The sequence below is a fragment of the Blennius ocellaris genome, assembly GCF_963422515.1.
Source record: "Blennius ocellaris genome assembly, chromosome: 3".
NCBI lineage: Eukaryota > Metazoa > Chordata > Actinopteri > Blenniiformes > Blenniidae > Blennius > Blennius ocellaris.
In genome coordinates this window covers 23,298,233-23,323,900 of record NC_137652.1, presented here as the reverse complement: position 1 = coordinate 23,323,900, position 25,668 = coordinate 23,298,233, and the positions used below count along the sequence as shown (strand labels likewise).

The following is a 25,668-nucleotide window of genomic DNA, read 5'->3' as shown; positions in this document are numbered from 1 at the left end:
TGGAGCACAGTTTTTATGGAAATGTCAGGATGTTTTTAAGCATTTATTGTGCCTAGATGTGTGCTGCTTTCCAAACTGCAAGAGCTTTATTCAAATGCATTCGAATGTCATCTCTAAAATTAGCCGTAAAGCTTAATAATAACGACGGTAGACATATTCACAGTTAATTACAACACATTTTTAATTAAAAAATAAGCCTCGTTATGCAAGTAAGGAGGTCCTAAAATATCACAGCAGTCACTAGACTTGTAAACCCGAAGAAGTGAGAACTGTCAAAGTCTGTTTGGTCTTTCTTTGCTTTATTCCTGCTTCAGGTGACACTTTATTCCATTTCCACACTGATGCAGAAACCCACTAATCCTGAGCCCACTAGGTGGGACAGTGTTTAATTGGCATGAGGAGCAGGGTCAGCTCCGCCTTTCCACCCACCAGGGTGTGGACTCTGATCAGCAATCGAACACATATCGCCAAAACCTCATAATGCCACAACTATATCAGTCGAGAGGCGGGTATAGTTTACTGAACATTTTTGCAAATAATCGTGCTGAACTGTGAAGATGGAGACGAGGTATCTTTGGTAGATTTAGTCACCGTTTCCACAACGTTTTCCAGTGAAAATGTCTAATTCCAATCCACTTTGGTTGCTCGTTCACATGACAACAACGCTTAAAAACCAAACTGGCTTCCAGAGCGCAACATTCAGATAGCAGTGTCAATTTCTGTATAGATTTCCATGTCAACGGGGAAAAAAAATTTTTTTTTAAATGCTGGTACTGTACAACCACACTACGGTAATAGCAAGGGCTAAAACGGCAAAGAAAACCTGTTTAAAGTATAATGTTTACCACACGTTTGTGAGTGATTGTATTATATGAACACAGGACCCATTAGTGGCCTTAAATGCAAACTACAGCATTTCTGCATGTGTACAGTGATTGTTTTCAAAATGTTGCCATCTAAACATGAAACATTCCTAAATCCAACATGCAAAAGCGACGTGTTTGCATTCCCTAGATGTCAGTTAAATGGGGCTATAGAAGATGTATTTGCAGGATACAGAAACCACGATGCAATGTGAAACTCTTTGTTTTATGATTGTAAGCTCTGGCAGGTACTGATGTGAAAATAGTTGAGGCCGGTGCGTTACAAACACATTCAAGACTCACATATCATGTAAAGTGCTCTGCCCAACAAGTCACGATTGGAGTCAAACTGCCAACTCTTGAACCTGAACTTACTGAGCCACAGTCCGCAGCAGTCAGCTTTGGTCTGAAAATGGTATGAATGTTCCTGTTTTTGAATTTTAGTCACATGCACAGATTTTACCTACTCTTGGTCATCCATTGAAACTGAGAGTATCTCAGTTGTTTTCAGGTAAGAAAGTGTGTAAATGTGTCTTTTTGTTTAACAAATTAGTTACAGCTAATTGCAACTCTGGAAAAAGAACACTTGATGTGATAACTTTGATGAGTTGCTGTGTTGTTGCATGTACAGTCCAGAGCTCAGGGTCACGGTTTCTTTCTTGAGAATGCCAGTTGAATTTTTCAAACTTCCACGAAGTAGCCTTTCTAATAAAAGCTCCTCTTCCCAGCAAGCAAGAGCATCCATGTCGTTCCTTTCAATGTCCTTCAGTTCAAACTCTTCTGTTCGATGTGAAGTGTCCACACACCACTTCAGCTCGTGTGCAGATCACATATGGGTTAGTCTTTCTCGAGTGGAGTATGGACTGCAGCCGGTCGGGACTCATGTACTCATGTACTCCAATTGAAGTGGACTGTATGTGGAAATGATGGGCCAATCAAGCAAAGGCACACCTTAACATATTCAGTCCTGCATGAACCATTGAAAATATTCATAAAGTCTCGTTTATGTGCACGTGTATATGTGTGTGTATGTGCACGTGCATGATCACACACACACACACACACACACACACACACACACACACACACACACACACACACACACACACGCACACGCACACACACAGTAAGAGGTGCTGATGCTGATGAAGCAGTAGCAGCCTTTGGGGTGAGACAGATGATGGATGGAAGGGAGTAGATGACTGTGAGGGGTGGCTGCTCACTCCTTTTCTTTCTCAGCCCTTCCTGTTCACTATCCCTCTCTTTACCCCTCCTGCCATTTTTCTGTCTCTCTCTCTCTCCTTATCCCCAGAACAAACCCATGTCCAGATCCCTTCTTTTCTCCACTGATGAGTGATGGAGTGAGGATCTGTCCAGCCTCAGTGCCTCCTTCCAGCAACGGAGGGCGTCGGCATCTCCCACGTCTCTGCTGTTTGGCAAGTGTACATTCTATAGACCGAGAGAAGAGGTTGTAGGAGGTGAATACGAGAACCAGAGCGGACATAAAGTCAGAAGGATAAGGAGGAAAAGACCTAGAAAGATAGAAAAAAAATATGGTGGGACGGAGTCTTTTCAAACCTGGATTCTTCAAACTGATGATCTCTGAAGCTGTCTGAATGTGTTTTCAAGTGATAATGGAAAACTGTCATTGCATTTTGGATGTCTGTTTACACAACAATGGTGCTCGAAGTCCACGAAAATAAACATTTTTGAAAATGGCTTTCAAGGTGTAACTTTGTCAAAAAAAAACTTTTCAGGGAAAACAACTTTTCAGAAGCAAAGCTACCACACATGTGCACCACGGCTGTAGTAAATAGTTGTTCTGCACATACGCAGTAAATGGACAGTAACAAGAATGTTTCGCTTCTAGGTCTCATGACTACCAGTTTTTATTCACCTGGGACTTGGTAGTTTTATAGTTGTCATGGTAATAACAATCCAACTTCATCATCTGTCCATGCTAATGTCCATGTACTCCCATTATTAACGTTTATAGCGTATTAGTCTCTGCATGCATCCATGTGTGGTTCCATTATAAAAATAAGCAACTGCACCCACTCATGGCACAACATGAAAACTACATTGGTTTCAGTGTTTCTGCCACTGCATTTACACAGAAAGGTTTTTAATATGATGTGCGTTTCAATGGAAAAGGTTTTCTGAAATGAAAAAGCACAAATCCAAATGAGAAACAATGGACACTTATAACAAACATCTAAACTAATTACATATATTCACCAATAATAAGGTAAATAAGTTTTGTGATGGCGGGTCATGGATTAAATTAGAAACACTTTAATCATGTCACCAAAAGCCTTTGATTTAGCCCTTCAGTCCTACAAGTTCATTATGTCGGACTTGGAAGACTTTTTGTGTGGAAACTGGATGTTCTCCAAGTCCAGTCCAAAAGCATGCATTTGAAGTTAATTGGTAAGTAACTCCATGTTGCGTGTAGCCTGTCTGTCTCTGTGTCTCTGCCCTGTGATGGACTGTTGACCTTTTCAGGACGCACTCTGCCTTTGTCCATCAGTCAGCTGCGATAAAGCAGTCAAGATGATGAGCTGCTCCACTGTGTGTTGTGGATTTCATAAAGGAGGATGCAATGACACTGGCCTACGGGGCAACGATTGACACCGCCCGTCTCTTCGGGAAGTGAACGGAGAATCTGAACCTGGTTTTTGTCTCTTTGGGAATCTGAAAACATGTTTTGGTGCAGCTCGCATGACTGGGATTGTCACATTATTTTATGCATCGGTTGTAAACAGCTTTACCTCTTCCACGGTTTTCACACGTATTGACATGGTGGTCTTAAAATTCATGATGTTGTCTGGAGATGATTTCAGGCAGTCCGTGGTTGTAAGACTATCAGCCCTCTGTGAGCCCTTCATACTGTGAGACTGATTTTAAGCCGTGATCAAACACATCGCCACCGTTGCCCCATTTCCGTCTGAGGCGACCAAAGCAGCTTCTTTGGTCACTCGGGGGACTTCAAATCCAACCATGGTGATCCTGTGGTCACACCAGAAGGTGACAACCGATTAATATGTGTGAGGCGGTTAGTGCGATTAGCACAGAATGATGAAATGTTAATGATTTAATGAACAATGAGGCTTCACGCATTCTCATTAGCAAAGAGTTGTTAACTGTACACCAAGGAAGCCGAAGCAGAGAGGGCGTCAAATGGAAAGATTACATGTGGTGCCAATATCACAACTTAATTGTCATTTATTTTTTCTCCTTCCATTTATTTATTTTTTTAGGGGGGGGGGGGGGGGGGGGGGGTTAATGATGGACACCTTAATCCAAAGTCACACAGCCCTGCCTCTGTATACTTGGTGACATTTTGCAGAGACCCAGGAGCAGTTTGTGAAGCTCCACAGCTGCTTGGGGAGCACAAAACCTCTCTCATTTCCTGAAAATGCCCAGAAATCTGAGACAGCACTGATAACAAAAGTAGTCTTCTCAAAAACAGGATTTTAATAGAGGGTTAGGTCCTGTTTCTTACAAGCATGTGCTGTTTTTTGGGGGTGAATAATCCATTTATTTATTTATTTATTTGCTTTTCTCTCTTTCTCTTTTTTTCCCCCCCAGGCAGGCTTCTCGAAGCAGGTACATTCGATATAACCAGAGCGCCCCCATGAGGCGAGGGGCTCAAACTGCTGAGCGTCCACAGGGATGAGCATCACTTTGGGGACCAGGCGGCCGCGCGCTAGAGTAGATTAAGAAGGAAAATTATTTATAAACTTCCCTTCAATTATTTATTGAGCAATTCCTTGCAGTGTTTACTCAGGGGTTATTAAATATTATGCCGCTAAGCTACTCAAAAAAGACAGAATCGTCTGAGGACACCCCGGGATACTTTTAATTCGAGCACTCACAGAACTCGCGGCTTCTGGAACGAGCGCTCAGAATGCAATTAAAGAAGAGGCCGTTCAATCAATTTCCTCACCATTTCAACTTTCCCCATGCCTCCTATGTCTTCCCTTGTGTGCAGCGAGGAGGGAAAGAAAAAGAGACTCGCCATCTCCAGCCAAACGCCATCGTGCAGGGAAGGAGCGCACGTGTGGGGAGATAGTCATGTATCTGAGGCCAAGAGGTAATGGAATAAACCGCAGCTCGGCTAATCCGGTCTGTCTGTCCTCCTCGCTCAGAGAGACAGACTTCTGCCTGCTGCTACTGCTTTACTGACCGTCAATAGTTTGCACCGATAGCAGCTGCAGGCTTAGTCTCCAGGAAGAATTATAGTCCCTTTTTAAAACAACAACAACAACAAAAAAAACCCGTTTTCACTTCCACAGCGAGCTGTCTAATAGACTCTGCTAAGAGAGGGACAGTTGAGCTCACTTTAACCGGAAAAATAAATGAACATTACGGCATTTGAAGAATCACACTCGTGTGCCCAAATGGTTCTTCGGCTTTTCTCGCAGGTTGTTGTCACACACACGCGCACACGCACACACACACACACACACACACACACACACACACACACACACACACACACACACACACACACACACACACACACACACACACACACACACACACACACACACACACAGCTCAATCAGCACATAGGAAGGGAAGACTTGTGGCGTTGCAGAGTTCCGTGGAGCAACACTGACCCCTACTGAACACAGCCTCCGCTCAAACACACCTCAGGCTCGTCTTGATGCTCCAAATCACAGCATCTCCTATTGATCAGATGGAGGAAGAAGAGCTGCTTTCAAGAACAAAGTATCGGGAGTGACTGGAAATAGACACTAATGGAACACCCAGATTTGGCTGTGATGTTCAGTACACAAAATATGAAGGTAATTGTACATTCCCTGCCTGTGTGAGTGACTTCACTATAACAATCACAGCAAACGGCTATATTACATGTGAATTATTATTTCTAAAATATGCCTTATCTTTCTTTTTCTTTTGGCCACCTTGATCTGACTGTCTTTCCATTTGCAAGGTTGCTGGTTTGAACCCATATTGTCGATATCAGAGTTACTCGTATTTGTAAAATATCCCCAATATTCCTTCAAAAAGGAAGTATGAGACCTGATACCTTACACTGGTATCAGTGCATCCCTAACATCCTAATACTTGATGTTGCGAACCAGGTTGAATCTTTGGGCTGGCATCAGCCTGCGAGTCACAACTTTGACAGCCCAGGTGTCCTTGAGCAAGACACTGAACACCGGACTGCTCCCAATGGAGGTGGATTATGGTAGCCATTGGTGTGAGTGTGTGTTTGTGTTAGTGTGTGTGCGTGACTGCTGAAGTGCGGAAAATGAGCAATGTAAGTCCATTCATCATTTAAAACCTGCGTTCATCATGTTTGGCTTCACCTCTGTCCCAACTTTCTGCAAAAGTAATGATTGTTGGGGAGAGCAGACGATATATTTTTCTCAGGACGTAATTCGAGAAGCACTGACGACATTTTGAAACGGCAGTTTGGGGATTCAGCAGCAATCTCTGGGCTGATTGAACTTCTAATGTCAGCGTGCGTTTGATTTGTTGTGGTGAGCGGGCATGAGCCCAAATCGGACAGGAAGGCAGGTTTTCTAAAATACCATAATAAAACCTGCTGTAGATGGAGCCTTTAAAATCTGTCTTTTATTAATAAGTCTTTTTCATCTTTGCTCGGGTTTTCAGGGAGTCACTCCATTCTTGTTTAAGGAGAAAATTAACTGTAAGAAACTCTCTGAAAATGATCTGTCTGAGGAGATATTGGTGAATAAAAGGGATTCCTATGCAGGAGATGCCATTTCCCTTATTATACGTTTGATCAGCACCATAACATGTAGTGTCCAATCGTTTACACCGTTTATAGAATTTCTATTCTTCTTCATTCAGATCAACTGCAGATGATCCCAGTTGACTCTCAACCAGCCGCCTGAAACTTTATGACTGAAGCCCCATTAACATGACAATGTTTTTCAGTGAAAATGCAAAACTTCTGTTGAGGTTTGGGAGTCTGTTTACATGACAACAGTGCCCAGTTTATTAATGAAGATGAAAACAACCAGTGGAGCAATTTATGTATGTATGTATGTATGTATGTATGTATGTATGTATGTATGTATGTATGTATGTATGTATGTATGTATGTATGTATGTATGTATGTATGTATTTGTTTGTTTGTTTATTTATCTGTTTGTTTGTTTGTTTGTTTGTTTATTCTCACTCATTGGAGAAACATACTAATATTTCCCAGCATGCCTTCTTCTGTTTAATTTCTGATGAGAAATCAAGAGAAAGGGTTAGAACGGACCCAGATAGAACTAATACTTACTTCGTTTTCCATGGAACACAATGTTCTGTGTTTAAATTAATAAATTAATATACAAGAACAAATATAATTTTTGATTGTGACTCACAAGATGGTTATAAGAAATAAATGTGAAGTATTCGTCACTATCTAAATAAAATCTCGCCAAACTATTCAACTACAACAGAACTTAAATCAGATCCAATTAGGTTAAATATGTTAAATTATAAAATATGTTGGACTCAATGTTTGTAATCAAGTGACAGTAACATGGATGAATCATGTTAACTCAATATATTTACTAGTACAAACTTTCCATAATTGTATAGTTTTCAGCCAACAATATTTTTTGAAGTGTCGAGTTTACTGGAAAAAAACCTCCCAACAATCTGAAATCTGTCCTGCCTCCTTCGCATGTAAGAGGCACATTTTAGGGCATTTTTAAAGTAAAACTTTCATCGTATTTTCGGGGCCCATTTACTAGTGACGACCAAATGAAGCTCCATAAACCACTGTCTTCATTTTCTGGGGCCACTAGATGGCAGTGTCTGTTCAACAAATGTTTGAAAACATATTTCATTGCCAGTCCTTCAGCATCTATCTGATGGAGTCAGAAAATATAGAAAGTGGTTCATGAAGCTTCATGAAGCTTCATTGACCATCTTACACAACAATGGTGCTCAGAGCCACTGAAAGTGCAACTTTTAGAAAACACTCCAACTCTGTTGTCATGGAAATGGGAGGGGGGGGGGCAACTTTTATGACTCACTGCTACTGTGCATGAGCACCCCGGCTGTGGTAAATAGTTGTTCTGCACATGCTCAGTAGATGGACAAGGACTGTTTCCATCCAGAGTGTCATGAGTCCCAGTCCATATTCGCTTATTTTTTTCACTTTTGTCGTTTTATAGTTGACAGTCACCATAATAACAATCCAACTTGGTGGTCTGTCCATAAGAATGTCTGTGTACTCCCATTATTAATGTTTATAGCATATTGTTCTCTGCATGTGTGTGGTTTCATAATAAAAACTAACAGTGCCAGCTCGTGGCATATAAACTACATCATTTTCAGCCCCCCTGCCATGGCAGAAACTTTGCTGTTTTCAAAATTTTGCCTTGTAAACGAGTTACTCTTTTGACATGAAAACACAATAAAGTATGCGTTTTAACTTGAAACACTGTGTACTCGGAGCCTTACAGTCTCACACAACACAGTTAGAAAATTTAGAACAAGCCGAGAGTAACTATCGTCATTTATTATTGTCATATAATTATTTTCCATTATCAAATTATGGAAAAGTAACAACTCAGCATCATTGTGGTTTCTGGTAATAGTATGCCCAGCATATGATACTAACATCAAAAGTTGATGTTGTCTCAGAACATATTATTCTCAAAAAAAAAATTACAAAAAAAGAAGTAAAAGTTCAAGTTTGATAGTTGAATGTAGCTTTTTTTGTAATTTTTTTTTGTACAAAAAAGTTTGATCATTGAATTTAACTTGAATGCAGTTTCTTCAAAACTCTGCCGTTTATCCTCCATGATTACCATCAACAAAGAGAAAAGGGGCCCAAAAGAAACTGACGTCTTCTCCTAAAGTGTGAATATGTTTAATAACATACTTAAAAATCTGCATTTTGAGGAACAAATTGGTGACACGCAAATGCCAGCGCCATCTTCCTGACAAGCAGACAGAAAAAGTAGTTAAGGAGAATAATAAAAGTGCTGCAGTGATGACAGTGGCGACAGAGTGGGTGGGGATGTGCCTGCAGCCAAACAAGAGGAGATGACAAGTCAAAATGGCACTTTTCAATGTCCTGGATCCTCTGACACCGACACACCATGTTTCAACACGCAGAGGGGGGAGGCAGGCGGGAGGTGGGGGTCAATGGGGGTGAGAGGGAGGAATCAAATGAGGACGAAGGCAGAAGAAAGAAAGAAGAGTGTGATGGAGAAGCCAAATGAATGAGGAGTGCGAGACGGGCTGTCTTGGGACATTTCAGTTCAGGCGTCACATGCAGCCCGATTTCATCTCGAGTGGCCCAGAGCTGTAAAATAGTGTCATTATAACCTTTAAATTTGAACTTTGAAGTTTTTCTTCGTTGAGCATACGTGATGAAAATGTCTGTATTTTCACAAAAGCAAACAATTTTATACAGAAAATGACTACGTTCTCAGCATAAAGCCAATTTTATTGAAACTGTCTGATGCAAAATACGGTGAAATATTAAAAATAAAAAAAATAATCTGTTGCATTATGAGAGCTTTGTAGACCGTGACAATAATTGCATTAAAACATCAATGTTTTCTTTGAAATGTTTACCATTTTCTTTGAGGTTTGGCCGGATTGGAGCCTCTTGTTGGCCAGTTTTGGCCGAACAACTTTATGTTTCATCCCTCCGTTTTAGCTTGAACTCCAAGAGAGACACACGGGTCGATTGAATGGTAAATTAATGCACCTGCTCCAAAAATATATCGAGACTGAAAAATTGCACAAATTATATCATACTGAATTATATTGTTCTGTGCAAGTTATTTTCAAACATTAAAAAAAAAAAAAAGCTGTTAATGATTTGACTCATTGAGCAAAGAGATGTCAAAACTTCTTAAAAGGAAACAAATTCCATTAAAAACCAGTATTTGTGATCATGTTGAATAGTTTTAAGAAATTCAATTATTTCAATAAAGAAACATGTAACCTGGTTGAGGTAAACTTCCTTTTTTGAAAGTTTTCCACTATTTGAAATGGAAAACATGAAGGCTTTCCAGTAAACCACTACTGATATGTCACTTTCTGCAGCTTCAGAGAGGATAAATGTTACCATGAGCTGCTTTAATTCTTTCACTGTAACTCTAAATCGTCCTCATGCAGGATAGAAACAAGAAAAAAGAAAAAAAAATTACGCTAATGCTGGAGCGAAATGTCAGCTCATTGAACAGACAAACACAGCCAGCAAGCACTTGATTAAACTTCTTAAAACAGTGCAAATTCTATTCAAAATATTTGATCATATTGAACTTGTATCACAGTTTTGAGTCTTAAACTAAATTATTTTAATAAAAATACATGTATTCTGGTTGGACTTTATAGGAGAATGGACTGATACCGACACTGGACGGTACACAACGCATAGCCTCCGTGTATCGTTTGCATACGGGGTGTGAATTAGACTTCATGGCATTTAATCAGTACTTGTTGCGGTACTCGGTATCGGCAAGTAGCTAAAAGGTACTTTTAAAAAGTGGTATCAGTGCTTTTCTAAACTTTATATAAAAGGCTATGGATTCTGTTTAAAACTTTCATTTTTGAAGGACCCTTCTTATTTGAAATGGGAAACAGGAAGTCTTTCCATTAAGCTGTTATTGATTCGTTGCTTTCTGCACCTTCAGGGAGGATAAACGTTACCATCAGCTTCTTTAATACTTTCACTGTGACTCAATCGTCCTCACACAGGCTAAAAACAAGAAAAAGGATGTAGGCAGGTGGAAAACCCACAAAAAAACATTCATGATCATTCCTTTTCATTTGAAGAAATCTCAATGCTCTCTGATCTTTGTCAGACCTCTTTATTAAAGCTCCTCTCATGTTCATGTATAGGAATTATATGTTCAGATTGAAGCTTCGTTCACAGTCCAAAGGGTTAAAATCACAGGTGTATTGTATTCTTAATTCACGTGTAAACAGAGAGGAAAATCTGCTGGACTTTCAGCTTCAGTGTGGTGTAGAAAGCTGATTTTTCCTGTTTCTTTGTTGTCCGGCCGCTGTAGGTGCTTTTACACACACAGCAAGACAGGTTTTGTGATTTCAGAAGCTTTTGCCAGACTTGAAGGACAAACAAGCATCAAACTGTGAGACTGGCAGGGGGAAAGAGCCCGGCACAGCGATGATCACACACACACACACACACACACACACACACACACACACACACACACACACACACACACACAGATGAAAGATGTGCATGACCGTACATTGTCAACCCCACCAGTATGAGCGACTCCCACCAACCTGCTCTAACACATATACTGTATGTGAGCAGAAAACAACAGACAACAAGGAATAAATTCCTTTTCTGTGATGATGTCCACCGTCAAGCAGCCTGATCGCTGACTAAACAAGTACTTATTTGTGTCGAGTGACAGCACAGATGGCATACTTTATATTTTACCAGCAGAAGTTTGTCTATGGAGTCAATGAAAGGAGCGTTAAAAAGAGGAGACGTCCCACAACACCAATGATTTTGCAGTATTTATCATGCCACCTGCATGTTTTAGGTTGATCTGAGGGGAAATTTCACATTTTACATCTATTAAGGATACAGAAATGGATAGTTGTGCTTTCTCATTTCTTTCATCCAATGTTGTGCTCACTTGTTTCCTAATGATGGGCTGTGTTGCAGGAGGAAACTGATTATTGAGTGCCAGCACCTGCAAGAGGTGGGCAGAGTCTACGAAAGGCTCACAGCCTCACCCTCCGTCCCACAGCAGAAACTTCAACTGTTTGACTTGTTTTGCCTTTTCTTCGTGGGTTTTCTGTCGAGTAGAAACAGCTTGAAACAAACCCTGCCTTGTGTCCCTTGGAGAGGTTTACTCAGTCAGTTCCAGTTTAACACACAATGGAGGAACTCGGCATACTCTATAGAGCAGATTACGCAGTAATGCCATTCTCCCTAGTGGTAGCATGCGGTGGTGTTTGCTGGCCTTTCTTTTTTTGTAAGACTTTGCGTTGTGGGACAACAGAGCAGTTCATGCTTTATCTGTCCGCAGTGATGGCGTCCTGTGTGGTCTTTCCTGACTCGTTGGTTAACGGAAGAGGCTGAAGCCAGAGGATTATCTATGCCAGTACACAATCTATCGCTTCTTTTACAAGTGACATGTCAAATGCATTGGAATCGGTAGACGTTTTGCTTTTAAACTTTCTGACCACTTGTAAGACGTCATTTTCACAAACCCCCACAAATAAATATGTTTGTTTTTAAATGGACAATCAAAGTGACCTTCTTCTGTATCCATGAGGTTTAACTTTCAGTATCAACTCCAGATCATTGTTAAGAAAATAATTGTGGATTATATTTTTATATCTATAAAGCCTCAAGCCGTGGGGCGGTTGTTGCTGAACTTGGACTGTAGGTAGGTGCCTCACTACAGCGGAAGAGGAATGCTGCAAAGAGCAATCAAACTTGAAAATCGCGATCAAAACTATCGTGGATGGGGAAGTGGCAAACAGATGACGCCAGCGTCCTCTCCAGAAGTGCCATCCCTGGTTCTTTACAAGAATCTTGTGGAGAAAAAAACACACTGGGCATAATATTCATGAAATATGAAGAAAGTGGAAGCTAAAATAAAGAGAGAATGAGTTGCTCTGATGGGGTGGGGTGGGATGAGGAAGAAAAAGAAAATAATGGAAAATCTGTCCTAGTGTTATTTTTGTGTTAGCCAAAATAGAAAAAGACCTTGAACAAAAAAAAAAAAAAGAGAAAGAGGCTTAAGCAAATAATCAGAGACTAGCATTAATAATTTATGAAGTGTGTCACATGGTGTTATTATCTGTGGATCTATGAATACAAATTACAGTTATTGATGAGGGCCAAAATCTGAATGATATTAACGTCATGGTTAATGGCCATAGTGATTTCTTTTTGCTCTTGTGGGATAAAAGCTGGCTGGTGAAATCAATAACACATAGCTGAGGGAAAGAGGCAGTGCTACGATTGTCTGGTCAATAATTCAAATTCAATTTGAGCCACAGTGGATCAATCAGAATAACACTGGCTTTGGATCAGGTGGAGGAATATAAAATAATGTGTTTGCTTGTTTGTAAATAAAATCCATCACAGAACAAATACAGTGAGACAAACACAAATCTAGGTCCCATTTGCACGACAAAAGTGAAAACGGAAAACTTTCGTAGTGTTTAGGGTGCTGGGATCCACTGAAAACACAACTTTTTGTCCAAACAGGCGAAAACGCAACTTTTCTGAAATGCTGCTCCACCACACAGTCATAAATGGTTGTTCTTCACAAACTCAGTAGATGGACAATAATAAGATTGTTTGCCTCGAGAGTGTCATGACTGCCAATCCATATTCCTCAACAAACAGCAGCTCCCACTAGTAGCCCAAAATGCGAACTACATATTTCTCAGCATTTCTGCCATTTCCATGGAAACTGCCATCATTTTCAAAACATTTGCTGTGTAAACACAAAACCTTTTTCAAACAAAAACATCAAAAACAATGCATGCATTTTCACTTGAAAAATTTTACATTCACCCTTTCTCTTCAACTGCATGTTTTCAGACCGTGGTAGAAAAACAACTCGCCCACAGAGGGAAGACGCACAAACTCCACGCAGAAGGGCGCTGAAACAGAACTCGTATGGGAGATAGTCTCACGACAGCGCTGTGCAGCCTTGAACGTTCAGTCAGAATATCTAAAATCCTGTGGGAGAAGAATGGCCTCCGCCGTCTCTCGTAGTATCCGGCCTCTGTGAAAGCTCCCAGAAAGGCTCTGAGCTCCGTGCTCCCAGAGTGTTCTGCCTCCAGATGTTTGTGAAGACGTGCGCCGTTCTCAGTGTGTGACGCCAAGCAGACGAAGCCGCGCTGCACTTATTCATATGCACACAATGAAAACCAAGGTGAAGCTCAAGGACTTAAGACCCCCTCTGTTAATGGACTTAGTGGACTTACGACAAACGGGAATAAAAGTGGGAATGAAAAACACATCAAAGTTCATTCTCTTCTTGCCGGAGCTGCTTTTATGAAATATGAAGGTGTTTCGAACAAGGCGTGCTAGCCTTGACATAAATCTTCTTCAGTGCACTCTGCAGCCTGTTAAGCACTGCATATAATATTGAAATGATTTGATTTAGAAAAGAAAGAAAAAAAATTGTACTTTAAGAGTATTGCCATCAATTCAAGTAGAAAAACACATCATTAAGTCCAGTCAAGTACTGCTAAAACTATTCTTGCTCTGTGAAATAAAAAAAAAAAAGAACACAAAAAAAACCCCATGAGGTTGTATTTTATTCAATATATTTAAGATGAAAATTGTGACTAAATGAATTTCTGGCTCTTTCCTTCAGTCTGCTTCCTTCCACGTCTGCTTGTTTCATTTTCCATTGTCTTCCTCAAGCTCAGGGAGACGTTAATGGGCTCAAGGTAATGAAAGGCAGTGGCTGAAATACACCAGGCAGTAGGAGTTTCTTTTGCGCGTTACAATTTTGAACATATTAAAAACAGTGGGAGACCTGAAGACAAAGCTAAAGCAAGGTCTGATTGTGGAACAATGCTCCGGGGGGGTTGCAGGATAAACAAGTATTACATGAACAGAGTGGAAGACATGTCTGAGAGGGAGAACGAGAAGCTTTTTTTTTTTCTGGAATATATTGAACACCTTTTAGCATCATGATATTGCATATCAGCTATAGATTTCCATTACAATTTCATAACATTTGGCTTGTTGTTTTCCCAGTTTTGTCCAGAGAATTAGAACTTAAAATATATTTTTTTATTGCTACAGCGTAAAAAATTAAATGAGCAATCATCTTGAAAAATAAATACATGCAAGAAATTGGGAATATTGTATTAATTTAATTGGGTCTGTAAAGTTTCCGAACATGTTCAATTGTAACAATAAGTAATTGCTTGTAGCTTTGACTTCTTGCTTAAATGCATATTTTATTAATTATAAGCACTATATTTACTCAGTGTTTCAGTTATTAAGGATGAAATTCACACTGTCAAGATTTATAAAAATATGTATTTTGGGTAACTCGACCTAATCCAGTGCAACAACATTTCAGTTTGAAGTGGCTTCTTGAGACTGCAAAAGGAGAAGTCAAAAAAAGCCTCTACACAAAAACACAGTCTCCCATACTTTATAATGCCACCGGCTTAGCGGGGCTTACAATCCACAGAAGGACGCGGCGAGAGAGCGAAAGTAAGTACAAAGAATGGTAAAGGATGTCCAAAGCGAGGAACCTTGACAGAGTATGCGCCAGAAACTTTTAAGTGTGCATCATCAGCATACAGCCTGGCTGGTCAATTAACGAGAGAAAAGCTGATTCCAGTCAGGCTGGATTTGTAAAAGCACAAGATACTGCATGACGACGGCCAGCACACGAGAATATGTTCAGAAATCCTGAGCACTCCCACACATCCCGCCGAGGAGACGGACTCGTTTCCCACCTCGTGCCTCGATCCATTATGCTCACTGCTGATTCTGCCAAGTATCTATTTCACCATTGCTCTCCATAGATAACTTCTCTTGTTATTGGGTTCAAACACCAAAAAGGGACGATATAATCGAGAACAGAAGCAATGCTTTTATCCAGATATATCTGGCTTCCCCTCACACACACGCACACACGCACACACGCACACACACACACACACACACACACACACACACACACACACACACACACACACACACACACACACACACACACACACACACACATACACACACACACACACACACACACACAGAATATAGCGTCTGCTAGCTCTTTCCTCACCTTGGAAATAAGATTAAAATGTTATCGGCTGTACCACCTGCACGCTGCTGCTCTGACTCTCTCTACAGATACAACACATGGAGCTTAATCCTGAGTGTGAGACACACACACACACACACACACACACACACACACACACACACACACACACACACACACACACACACACACACACACACACACACACACACAGAAACCAGATTGACTCAGTTGGACGGAAACAGTCACTGGTTAACACAGATTGTTACTCTAATGGAGTGCTTTTTCTTCAGGGCGTTTTCATCCCATTAATGCATTAAAAAGCCAAGAAGCAGAACCAGACATCTTCTGATACGTAGCTGACCAAGGGGACCGCAGTGAAAGGCTGACACCATGTGTCCGTTAAAGATATGGCAGTACTGCAGAAAGTCTGAACGTTTAAGGTTGAAAGAATTTTCACCCCATCTCATCCCTATTTGATGAATGTTTTTTTTTTTTTTTTTTTTTGCAAGATCTGCCCTTTGACAACAGTTTGATCATTATAGAGCGTAAAGTCTTGTAATTACAGCATCTGATGTTTGTAGGGTGGTAAAGTGGCCGGCACAGTGGTACAGTGATGAGCACTGTCACCTCATAGTAAGATTCAGTGTGGAGTTTGCATGTGCCTGTGTGGGTTCTCTCCAGGTGCTCCGGCTTCTCCCACAGTCTACAAAACATGCTTGTTGGCTTAATTGGAGATTCTAAATCCACAATGAGACACTTTCACTTTCACTTCTACAGTGCAATACATATGGGCCCAATAACTAAGGAAAATAATTCTAATTAAATAAAATGTCTGTTGGTTTATTCGAAAGAAGTCTTGCATAACATGCACATGGTATGAGTTTGATTCAAGGTTGGATCGAAATGTTTAATTTTTTTCCTTTTGTCCATTCATTTTGACCTCATCCAGAGGTTTTGTTGGACGTCCACATGACGTCCAGACAGGACACCCATGCAGTGTCCAGGAAAGAAGTACTGTTGATGAATAGATTACAAATGAGAATGGTTCGGTGATCAGCTGGGCTAAAATGGTCAAATTCATAACAATATGGTGGCGTCAACTTAGAAAAACGTTTTTGTGACCGATTTTAATCTGTCTCCAACTTGAGATTTGTCATAGATTTTAATTTCTCAAGTAATTTCAACATTGTTTGAAGAACACAGTCGCAAGATAAAAATTCTAAAAGAGCACTCTTGATAAAAACAGCAGGCGATCCAACATTGAGGCGTTTGTGTTTAAAGATACGCTGCAAATAATGTAAAAGAGCAAACGTTTGCTTGACCTTGTGTTGGATTGTGTGACGTAAACTAGGATAAGACCTTAATGAGATGGGAGTTTTACCCTAGTGATGATGTGTTGCTGCAGCAGTAACATAGTCATACATGCAATAGTAACAGGAGAAGGTTACTCACAGAACAGTCATTTATTGGTTAAAAACACCACTGACTCTTTGTGCATGACACATTAAACTGTACACATCATAAGATGCTCTAATAACATTAAAAGTCACTCGGTGAGCCCTCCCGGAATGCACAGAATTTTCGACAACACAAGTACATCAAAGCAGTCTTGGAGTGTGTGACGCCGTGACAGAAACACACTGGAGCTGTGCTGTGCTCATCATACGTCCAGGTGGATCCTCTGATGACGCTTCAGGTTACATTTCTGCGTGAAGCGTTTTCCGCAGGCCAGGCAGCAGTAGGGTCTCTCTCCGGTGTGGACGCGCCGGTGGGCTTTCAGGTTGCTGAGCTTGGTGAAGCTGCGGCCGCAGAGCGAGCAGCAGAAGGGCCGCTCGCCGGTGTGCGTCTGCAGGTGGGCTTTCAGGTTGCTGGGGTGGGGGAAGCACTTCCCGCACTGGCCGCAGCGCAGCAGGTGCCTCGGGCCGGCGGGGGAGTCGGGGTGGGGCGCGGGGCGCGCAGACTGGTGTTGGGCCTTGATGCTGATCCACGGCGCTCCGGCTCGGTGGAGCTGCGACGTCTGGGCTCGCTGCGCCGCCAGGGACGGCGGGGGAGCAGCTTTGGACGTGGAGGGAACGCGGCCGTGCAGGTTAACGGTCTGAGTCGCGGACAGCGCCGCAGACGAGCCGGTCGAGAGCGTGTGAGGGTGTTTTTTCACCGGGCGATGCAGGTGCTGCAGCGCCGCCTGCAGGCGGAGGCCTGCACCCACTTTGGAGTGCAGCTTCATCACCTCCTGCACCGTGGTCCGGTGGTACATCGGCCTGCGTGTTTCTGAACTCAACCTGTGCTGCTTCACCGAGACCGAGGCCGCGCTGGCTTTTCTTTCGCTTTCTGTGTCCTCGTTTTCCTCACAGCCATCAGAATCTATGAGAACTTCCTCCTTGACGGTGACGCCCGATGCATCGCCGTGCTGCAGCCTCGCTGTGGGAGATCCAGAGCAGATTGGATCTCGGTCCGACCTGGCCTGGACGGAGTCCGACGCCTCGTGTAGCACGCGTTTCTGACCACCTTTCGTTCGATTGTGCTGCAGCGCGCATGCCGAGACCGTCAGCCCCGTCCAGCCGGAGTTCATCTCCGCAGAGTCCGAGGTTTTCTCCTGCTGCTCATCCGAGAATCCGAACATGGATCGAGTCTGCAGGTCCTGGTTAATGGCATTCATCAATAAGCTGTCATTATTGTCTTCAGTGTGTCTTGATTGTGCTTCTTCTATCTCAGGAGTTTTGTCCATTTCGGATTCTGGTTCATCTAAAAAAATCATAATCAAAAGATTCTCATGTTAAAAACATTTTTCAGCCCTGATTTACTCTGAAAAATGACTAATTCACTTTTCTTTTTTTTTCTCACAAATTACACAACGCATGTTGATCGAAACTGGTTACACACCGTCTAGAGAATCGCTCCATCGTCCCAGAAGAACTGAACAAGACGGCTTATCGAGTCCTTCCTCCTTCATGTCCACAACTGGAAGCACGTCCTCATTTTCACTCAGCTGAAGAAGAGAAACATCACATCAAGAGAAAAGTAATTGTATGACATAAGTATAGGGTGCTCATGTACAACAAACAAACAATCAAGTACAACAAACAAACTGAGTTAAACATGTAAAAGTGACTTTTACAAATCTACACGATTCCTCATCCTCATGGCTAATTTAGAAAAGAAAAAAAGAAAAAAACTCAATCTGGTAGAATACATAAAAGAAAATATATACATTTTCAATCAGTTAATGTTTTGGTCTTTAAATGTTTGCAGAAGCATGTGATGCTGTAAAAAGATTTTGTGTCATGATGACCAACAAATCGTAGACGAAAACACTCAAAATAATTGAATAATTGATCATACAGGCACTATATATATAAAAATCAAACTTCAACACTGTTTGCTGTTGCCTTATAGAGCAACTTAATTCATTTAATAAAATAAATATCTGTATGAAGTTTGCATGTTCTTCCCGTGTGTGCGTGGATTTCATCCGGGTACTCCGGCTTCCTCCCACAGTGCAAAAAGACATGCCTGTGAGGTCAACTGGTGAAGCTAAATTGGCCCTAGGTGTGTTGGCTGGAATCGCTCCGGCGCCCAGCGAAACTGAACAGGATAAGCAGGATAGAAGATGGATGGATTAATATCTGTATTTTAGTAATATTCTTCACTTTCCTTTACAGCAAACAGCCCTTGACAAAGAGTTTGTTGAAATGTGGAGGCAGAAAAAGTAGTTGTGATTTTCGTTTTGAAGTTCCCTTGTATTTTCAGTGGTGATACATCAAGAAAACTAAAGTAATCAATGTAGAGTAACGCTGTTTGTTTACACAGCGGTACCGGTACCTTGCGTAAAAGTGTAAGGATCTCATATATTCTTGATGCAATCATGCAAGAGCGAATATATGAGCCAGATAGAGTCCTGTTTTGATGTTATTTGATGTGAAGTGACTGACGTGAGATACCCTTTCGTCAATGTGGATGGATGCAGGATGCTCATCCTCCTCAGGACTATCTGTTCCATCTTCTTCTCTGCAGCTTAACATCCAGGTTTCATCAGCATTAACCTCTGTTTTCACACCACCCACTCCCAGAATGTCTGTAAAAACAGAAATAAAAAGATATGGTCATGAGACAGAGGAAAGAGCTGTGTGTTTGATGTTGAAATGTCAGTTCCCACCTTCCTGCTGCTCTGTGGATCTTTCTGCAGCCTCCGTGCTCAGCTCCACAGCTTCCCTCCCACAGTCCACACACTTCCCCGCCCTCCCTCCCTCCTCACTGAGCTTGGTCTCGGTCCACTGCAGCCGCATCCTCAGGGAGTCCGCCTCCTGGCTCCTGCGCTTCACCTCCAGCAGGAAGACGTCCTCCACCAGGCTGGAGACCTGGAACATGGCAGACTTCAGCACCGCCTCCATCAGGTCCGAGAGTTGCGTCTGGAAGGAGACGACCAGGGAGTCCAGCTCCGACATGGTGGGCTCCGCCGGGGTTTGCTGCTGCTCTCTGCTCGCCATCATCTGGATCTGCCAGTTGATCCGCCTCTCAGAGCCATTAATCCAACTTTAAACCTTAAAATCCAGACCTGCCGTGATGTTTGTTGACATTAGCATTCGGCTAACTGGCTAACGTCGCTCCGAAGCTCAAAACATTCACGCACTACGGAAAAAAGATACTCCCCAATGTGTTGCGCGTTAAATGCCAGTCAATTATAACTTTGTGGTGGATGGTAACGTGTCCCTTTTCTGCTTTTAAATGCTTAAGAAAGGTCTTTTAATCCGCCTCCATCAATAATCCGAGATAGCTCCGTCGTGGAGTCTTGTTTTTGCTGATGACGTCACACGTGGTGTGTACGGTGGCCTCAGAAGGACAAAGAAGAATAAACGCGATTTAATAAAGACAGCGTGTGATTTCGCTCCATCACACACATAGGGTGAAGGACGGGATAAAGCACTCTTTAAAATATATATTTTTTTCACTTAAAGTTTTTTGCCATCTTAAACCTATTATATAACTTCTCTTGTCAAGTGAATGTGCACTTTATTCACATTATTTATTATTCACATTGTTTGTGTTTATAACTACAAAGGTTGTCTGGTTTTGTCTTTTTATGAAATAGATCATATATGTGTGAAAGCTTGCATGAGTGTTTGTGGGTCGTGTTTGTCCTATGATGCACCGGATATCCATCCAGGATGTATCCCATGCTCACCCAAAGCAGGTTGGGATCGGCTCCAGGGTCCAGTGGCCCTACACAGGACAAACACAGTGAGGAAGACGGTTGGATGAATTGATGGACCGATGAATGGATGAATTGCATCTTGATGTAGTGGTTAATCTCTCACATCACATGACAAATAATGTGGCTTTGACTCCAGTCCAGGTTTTTTGGTGTTGTTTGCTTGTTTTCCTGAGTGTGGATTTTCTCCTCCCATTGCCCAAAAGCATGCCCAAGCGTTTTAGGTTAATTGTTTATCCCATAAGTGTGTGTGTGAAAGTAGTTCTCTGCCTCTGTGTCCAAAACGTATCTCTTTGCCTAATGTAAGATTAGAGCTCCTGCTCTTAGACCCAGGATTAAACCCTGGATTCTGCCGTCTGCAAGGAGAAACAATACTTTTCAAACCTCCACAAATGGACTGAAGTAGATTGTTAAATTTTTTTAACAAACCTCTTTTGATTTGCACTATTTTTTTTTTATTGAATTTTATGGCATCTATTAAACATTTTCTTGTGCTGAAGCAATCCTAATAAATCATATCCCTTTTATCATAAAAAAACATGTTAATTCATATTTTGTTGCACAAATCAAGTAATGCTAATTTATTGAGTGAAGGTGAATGAATTCTGAAGATTTGCTCTCAGAATCTTTTTTGATCATTTCTAAGCCTGCATGGTGATGTAGAGTGTTTCTCAACTGGCAGAAACGTCTCCAGGTTGATGCTCTTCTTGTGCTGTTTGCACTTTCTTCATGTGTGAGGTTGTATGTATATGATTTTCTCCAGGTACTTCCGTTTACCTCCCACATTTACAATAAACAAGCTTCACGAGCTATTGAATAACCTACCAGTTTCTGTGAAAATGAGTGTGTAGTTGTCTGTCTCAAGGGTAAAGCTGTATCAACGATGGACGATTTACAAGAACAATAAAAAGGAATTGTTAAAAGTCTCTTTTATTTGAAATTGAATATATAATCACAAGAATACTGTTGCTGAACTATTTTAACTTTGCAGATTTTTTCCCCATACAAAGTCTGCAGCATTAATCTTATATAAATAAGACTCAGGTAATCAAACATGTAAAACTGGTATCTTTGTCTTATATTTTCAAATTTACTAAAAGAGGAAATATAACAAGAGGGACACAAAAAATGCACCTAAATAAAAAAAAAACATCCATGGATTTATAAATACAAACAGTTGAAATTCAGCCTCCTACGACATCACGGACTGTGCTGGGTTTCCTCTGCTGCACTATAGGTCTGCGGTGTGTTTCCGTCGGTGCGACTTCAGGTGGTCCAGTCGTTTGAAGCTGAGGCCGCAGACGCTGCAGCAGTACGGCCGCTCCCCAGTGTGGGTCCGCTGGTGGACCTTCAGGATGTCTGCCCGGGTGAAGCTCTTGTCGCACATGTTGCACTGGTGAGGCTTCTCCTGCGTGTGAATCCTCCGGTGCAGCTTGAGGTTCCACAGCCGGCTGAACTTGTTCCCGCACAGACTGCAGCAGTACGGCTTGTCGTCCGTCTGACCGCATTTGTGCGATTTGAGCTGGGAGAAGGAGGGGAAACCTTTGCCGCAGTGGCTGCAGAGGTGGAGTCCTTGACCTGAGTGGATCCTCTGGTGCACCTTGAGGTTGCAGGCCTGAGTGAAGGTCTTCCCACACTCGTTGCAGGAGTGCACGGCCCCTTGCGAGGTGGCTTTGTGCGTCTGTTTGTGGGCCTTGAGGGAAGCAGAGTCGGGGAACGACATGGAGCACTGGTTACACGAGTGTCTCCTCCCGCTTCTGCCTGCTGATGGATGCTGCAGCCTCTCTCCCAGGTTCAAGGTCTCAGTGTAGAGATCCGAGGCACCGTACATGCTTTCCGTGCTGTGCATTGGTGGATCTACTCGGAGGCCTTGACCCCGGACGCTCAGCCTGTTTCCTGGGTCGGCAGCAGACGCCTGAGCAGGGTACAGGGCGTTAGGGTCCTGCAGAAAGCCTTCCTCGTTAATGAGTAAGCAGCTCAACTCTCCACCTGCTTCCACGTTAGTCTTTGAGGGCGAAGCTGCGGGCGAACCCGCCGCACCTTTTCTATTCTGTGTGGATTCTTTTTGGTAAACTTGATTGTCGGCGCTCTCCGGCGCGTCTACGTCTTCATTGAAGTGCCCCACGTAACTCAGAGCATCACCCAGGGGAGCCGGTGAATCCTGTAACCCGTCAAAGTCGATCATGTTCCCGTCTGCATAGCCCGTCTTGTCAAAGCCGTCCAGGTCCTCCATTGTGTAGCGGCTTTGGAAAAGCGGTTGGGACGAGTCCCCGGAGTGTCCCGCCTGGCTGGATTCTGGCCTCTGGTCGAAGCCGCTCTCCCAGTTCACGTGGCACTTTGGGATCTTTTGGTCACTGAAACGTTTGCTGGGACCCGGCACCCCCGACGCCTCCGTTTCTGAGAGATGAGAAGAGTTTCAGGAGATTATAATTGTATGTTGTTGTTTTTTTTTCTGACAGTTTCATATGTTGTAGAAAGAGACTAACCATCTAAACCAACATCCCAGTCGTGTGGCTCGTTGATTTCTTCTCGAAGAGCTTCCTCCTTCAGCAGCCCATCAAGCTTCTCATCGTGCAGATCTGGTGACTGGAACACAGAAAGAACGAAACTGACCCTGGCTCGTCCTGTTCCCACAAAAGTCCATCATATACAAGCTTCTACTCGCTCAGATTCTGGATAAATACACACAAATTTACTCCACACTTTCACCAAGAAGCGGTTACAAACACAGAGTGAGTGTATTGTGCAGGTCAGGCTTTGGATCGGGCAGAAAGGTCTTTATTTTAACAAAGATTGCTGGTCATCTGACCGGCCCTTATTTGGCAGTCATAAAGACGTCTTATCACCTGGGGGAATAAAAAAAAAAAAAAAAGAGTCCAAGCGCCGATTTCTCAGCAGAGTTTGGAAAAACTAACTATTTATTGATTTTCAGCAGACCGGCCAACTTGTAATGCTGACTTAACTGATGCTCTAATAAAAAGTTAGCCGATTCATATAAAAATGAACCGCGTCAATCCGCCATTAACTTCCTGTCAATCACAGATATGACTTAAAAGTATTATTCTTGATCACTCTTTTCTTCATTGTCACAGTGCATCATCCACGTTGATAAGCTTTATGCCGAATGTCCTTCGTGATGCCACTTAAATGTGGTGGATGGATATCGTGTAACAAGCTTGGGATTTAAATAATTGTCATTTTGTTAAGCAATAATTCTTTGTAATTGCCCCTTTAGAATAAATACAAACGTTGAGGTTTTGGTTAAGAAAGCACACCGCATATAGAAGAAATGTTGCCCTCCTCCTAATAATCCAGCAGCGAAGATGCCATCCGCCCTACCTCTGCTGCATTTGTGGGCGTTTGGACATCTGGTTTGGACTCTTCCATGTCATCACTTAGCGGCTCCTCATCCTGGGAACACTGTACCTCTTCTTCCTGTCCGCTCTCTTGTTTCAGACTTTTCTCTGTTAGAAAAAAACAGTGAATGTTAACTATTTAACTGTTCATTAAATAAAATGAAGAACAAGTCTGTTCCTCCTTTAACCCAGTGTCTTAATTCAAACTTCCCCTTCAAATATTTTAAAAGGTTTACAGAGTCGACACTGTGAGGACGCCATGTCCTGTTGTTTAACTTCAGATATGACCTGAGGTGACCCATTCAAACCTCACTGACTGTTTCTTACCTAACAGTTAGTGATCAATAAGCCTGGACAAAATCATCAATCAGCTACAGGCAGCTCAAATCATCCCCCGACCTTGAGGTTTCAGGTTTGAGCTCCCCACCTTGCCCTTTGTCATCTCCACCCTCCCACAAACTCACCTGTTTCTCAGATATTTGAGGATGATATTCACCCATTTGCCAGAAAAAAATACGAGGATGGGAAACTGCCCTGTTTCTTAGATGTTCAAGGATGACACTCACCTGTGGCTACCTGCTTGTCCTCAGTCATCTCCACTCTTCCACAGTCTACACACCGCCCTCCCCTCCGGCCGGCTGCCTCCTTCTCTCTGCGGCGGCTCTCGGACCACTTCAGCCTCCTCTTCATGGACTCCACCTGCTCCTTGCAACGGGTCACCTCCTCCAGGAAGCTGTCCTCCACCAGCCGGGTGATCTCGTACATGGCAGCCTTGAAGACGGTCTCCATGACACAGGAGAGCTGGGACTGGAAGGTAGCCACGGACTCGGACATGGTTCCCCGAGAATGTGAGGAGGGATCTGAAGACAAGCGGCACTTCTGAGCCCGATGTGATCAACGTTACTTTAGAGCGCTCTAAAGCCAGCGTTCTGTCTACTTTACGTCAAACTGACTGCAGATTAGAAGCCCATAATGTAAATTTACTCACTTTTACAACGTTAATTTGATTTTAAACGAGCTGTTCCGTCACTTGTGTTCCCCAACGTTAGCTAACTATTTAGCTTCTGCACTATTGTTTAAGATTTCGACCGAAATTTAACAAACAGTCACCGGAAACGTTACTAGCGGTATGTCTTACACTTATACATCACACTTAGAGAAAGATTAACCTAGTAACGAACGTGATTACACGGATTTTCTGGACTTTTTTCTGCAGTTGTTAACCGTTCGTCTCGATTCCGTAAACAACCGCACTTCCGGTGGTGGGAGTACGGGTCGCGGTATGGGACAATCTTAATAGGTTTTGATTTTCCACAAAGCAAGACAACAGAATAGAATAGAATAGAATAGAAGTGATTTACAAGAAATTTTAGGAATAAGGCGATGAAGAAAAGCATAAAAAAGGGGACTAAATAAAATGAATATTTAGATAAAGATAGTGAATTAAACTCTATTGTTTAATGGAATGTCT

At 42.3% G+C, this 25,668-nt stretch overlaps 1 protein-coding gene across 1 annotated transcript; it reads right to left on the bottom strand.

Annotated features, from left to right (window-relative positions):
* Window positions 1-17,188: 17,188 nt before the first annotated feature.
* Window positions 17,189-25,428, bottom strand: LOC308144887 (uncharacterized protein). The gene is made up of 8 exons (XM_080516145.1): window positions 24,764-25,428; window positions 24,181-24,305; window positions 23,328-23,427; window positions 22,074-23,238; window positions 19,789-20,165; window positions 19,565-19,707; window positions 18,516-18,621; window positions 17,189-18,377 (listed from the first exon to the last, which is right to left on the bottom strand). Exons 1-8 carry the CDS (start codon window positions 25,029-25,031, stop codon window positions 17,296-17,298), a joined length of 3,366 nt encoding a protein of 1,121 aa, XP_080372271.1. The 5' UTR covers window positions 25,032-25,428; the 3' UTR covers window positions 17,189-17,295.
* Window positions 25,429-25,668: the final 240 nt, after the last annotated feature.

Coding starts and splice junctions, on each gene's coding strand:
- LOC308144887 (XM_080516145.1), bottom strand. CDS start 25,031: ATGTCCGAGTCCGTGGCTACCTTCCAGTCCCAGCTCTCCTGTGTCATG. Junction 23,428..24,180: donor CGCCCACAAATGCAGCAGAG/GTAGGGCGGATG, acceptor TCTGTGTTCCAG/TCACCAGATCTGCACGATGA. Junction 18,622..19,564: donor TTGACGAAAGGGTATCTCAC/GTCAGTCACTTC, acceptor TCTCTTCTTCAG/CTGAGTGAAAATGAGGACGT.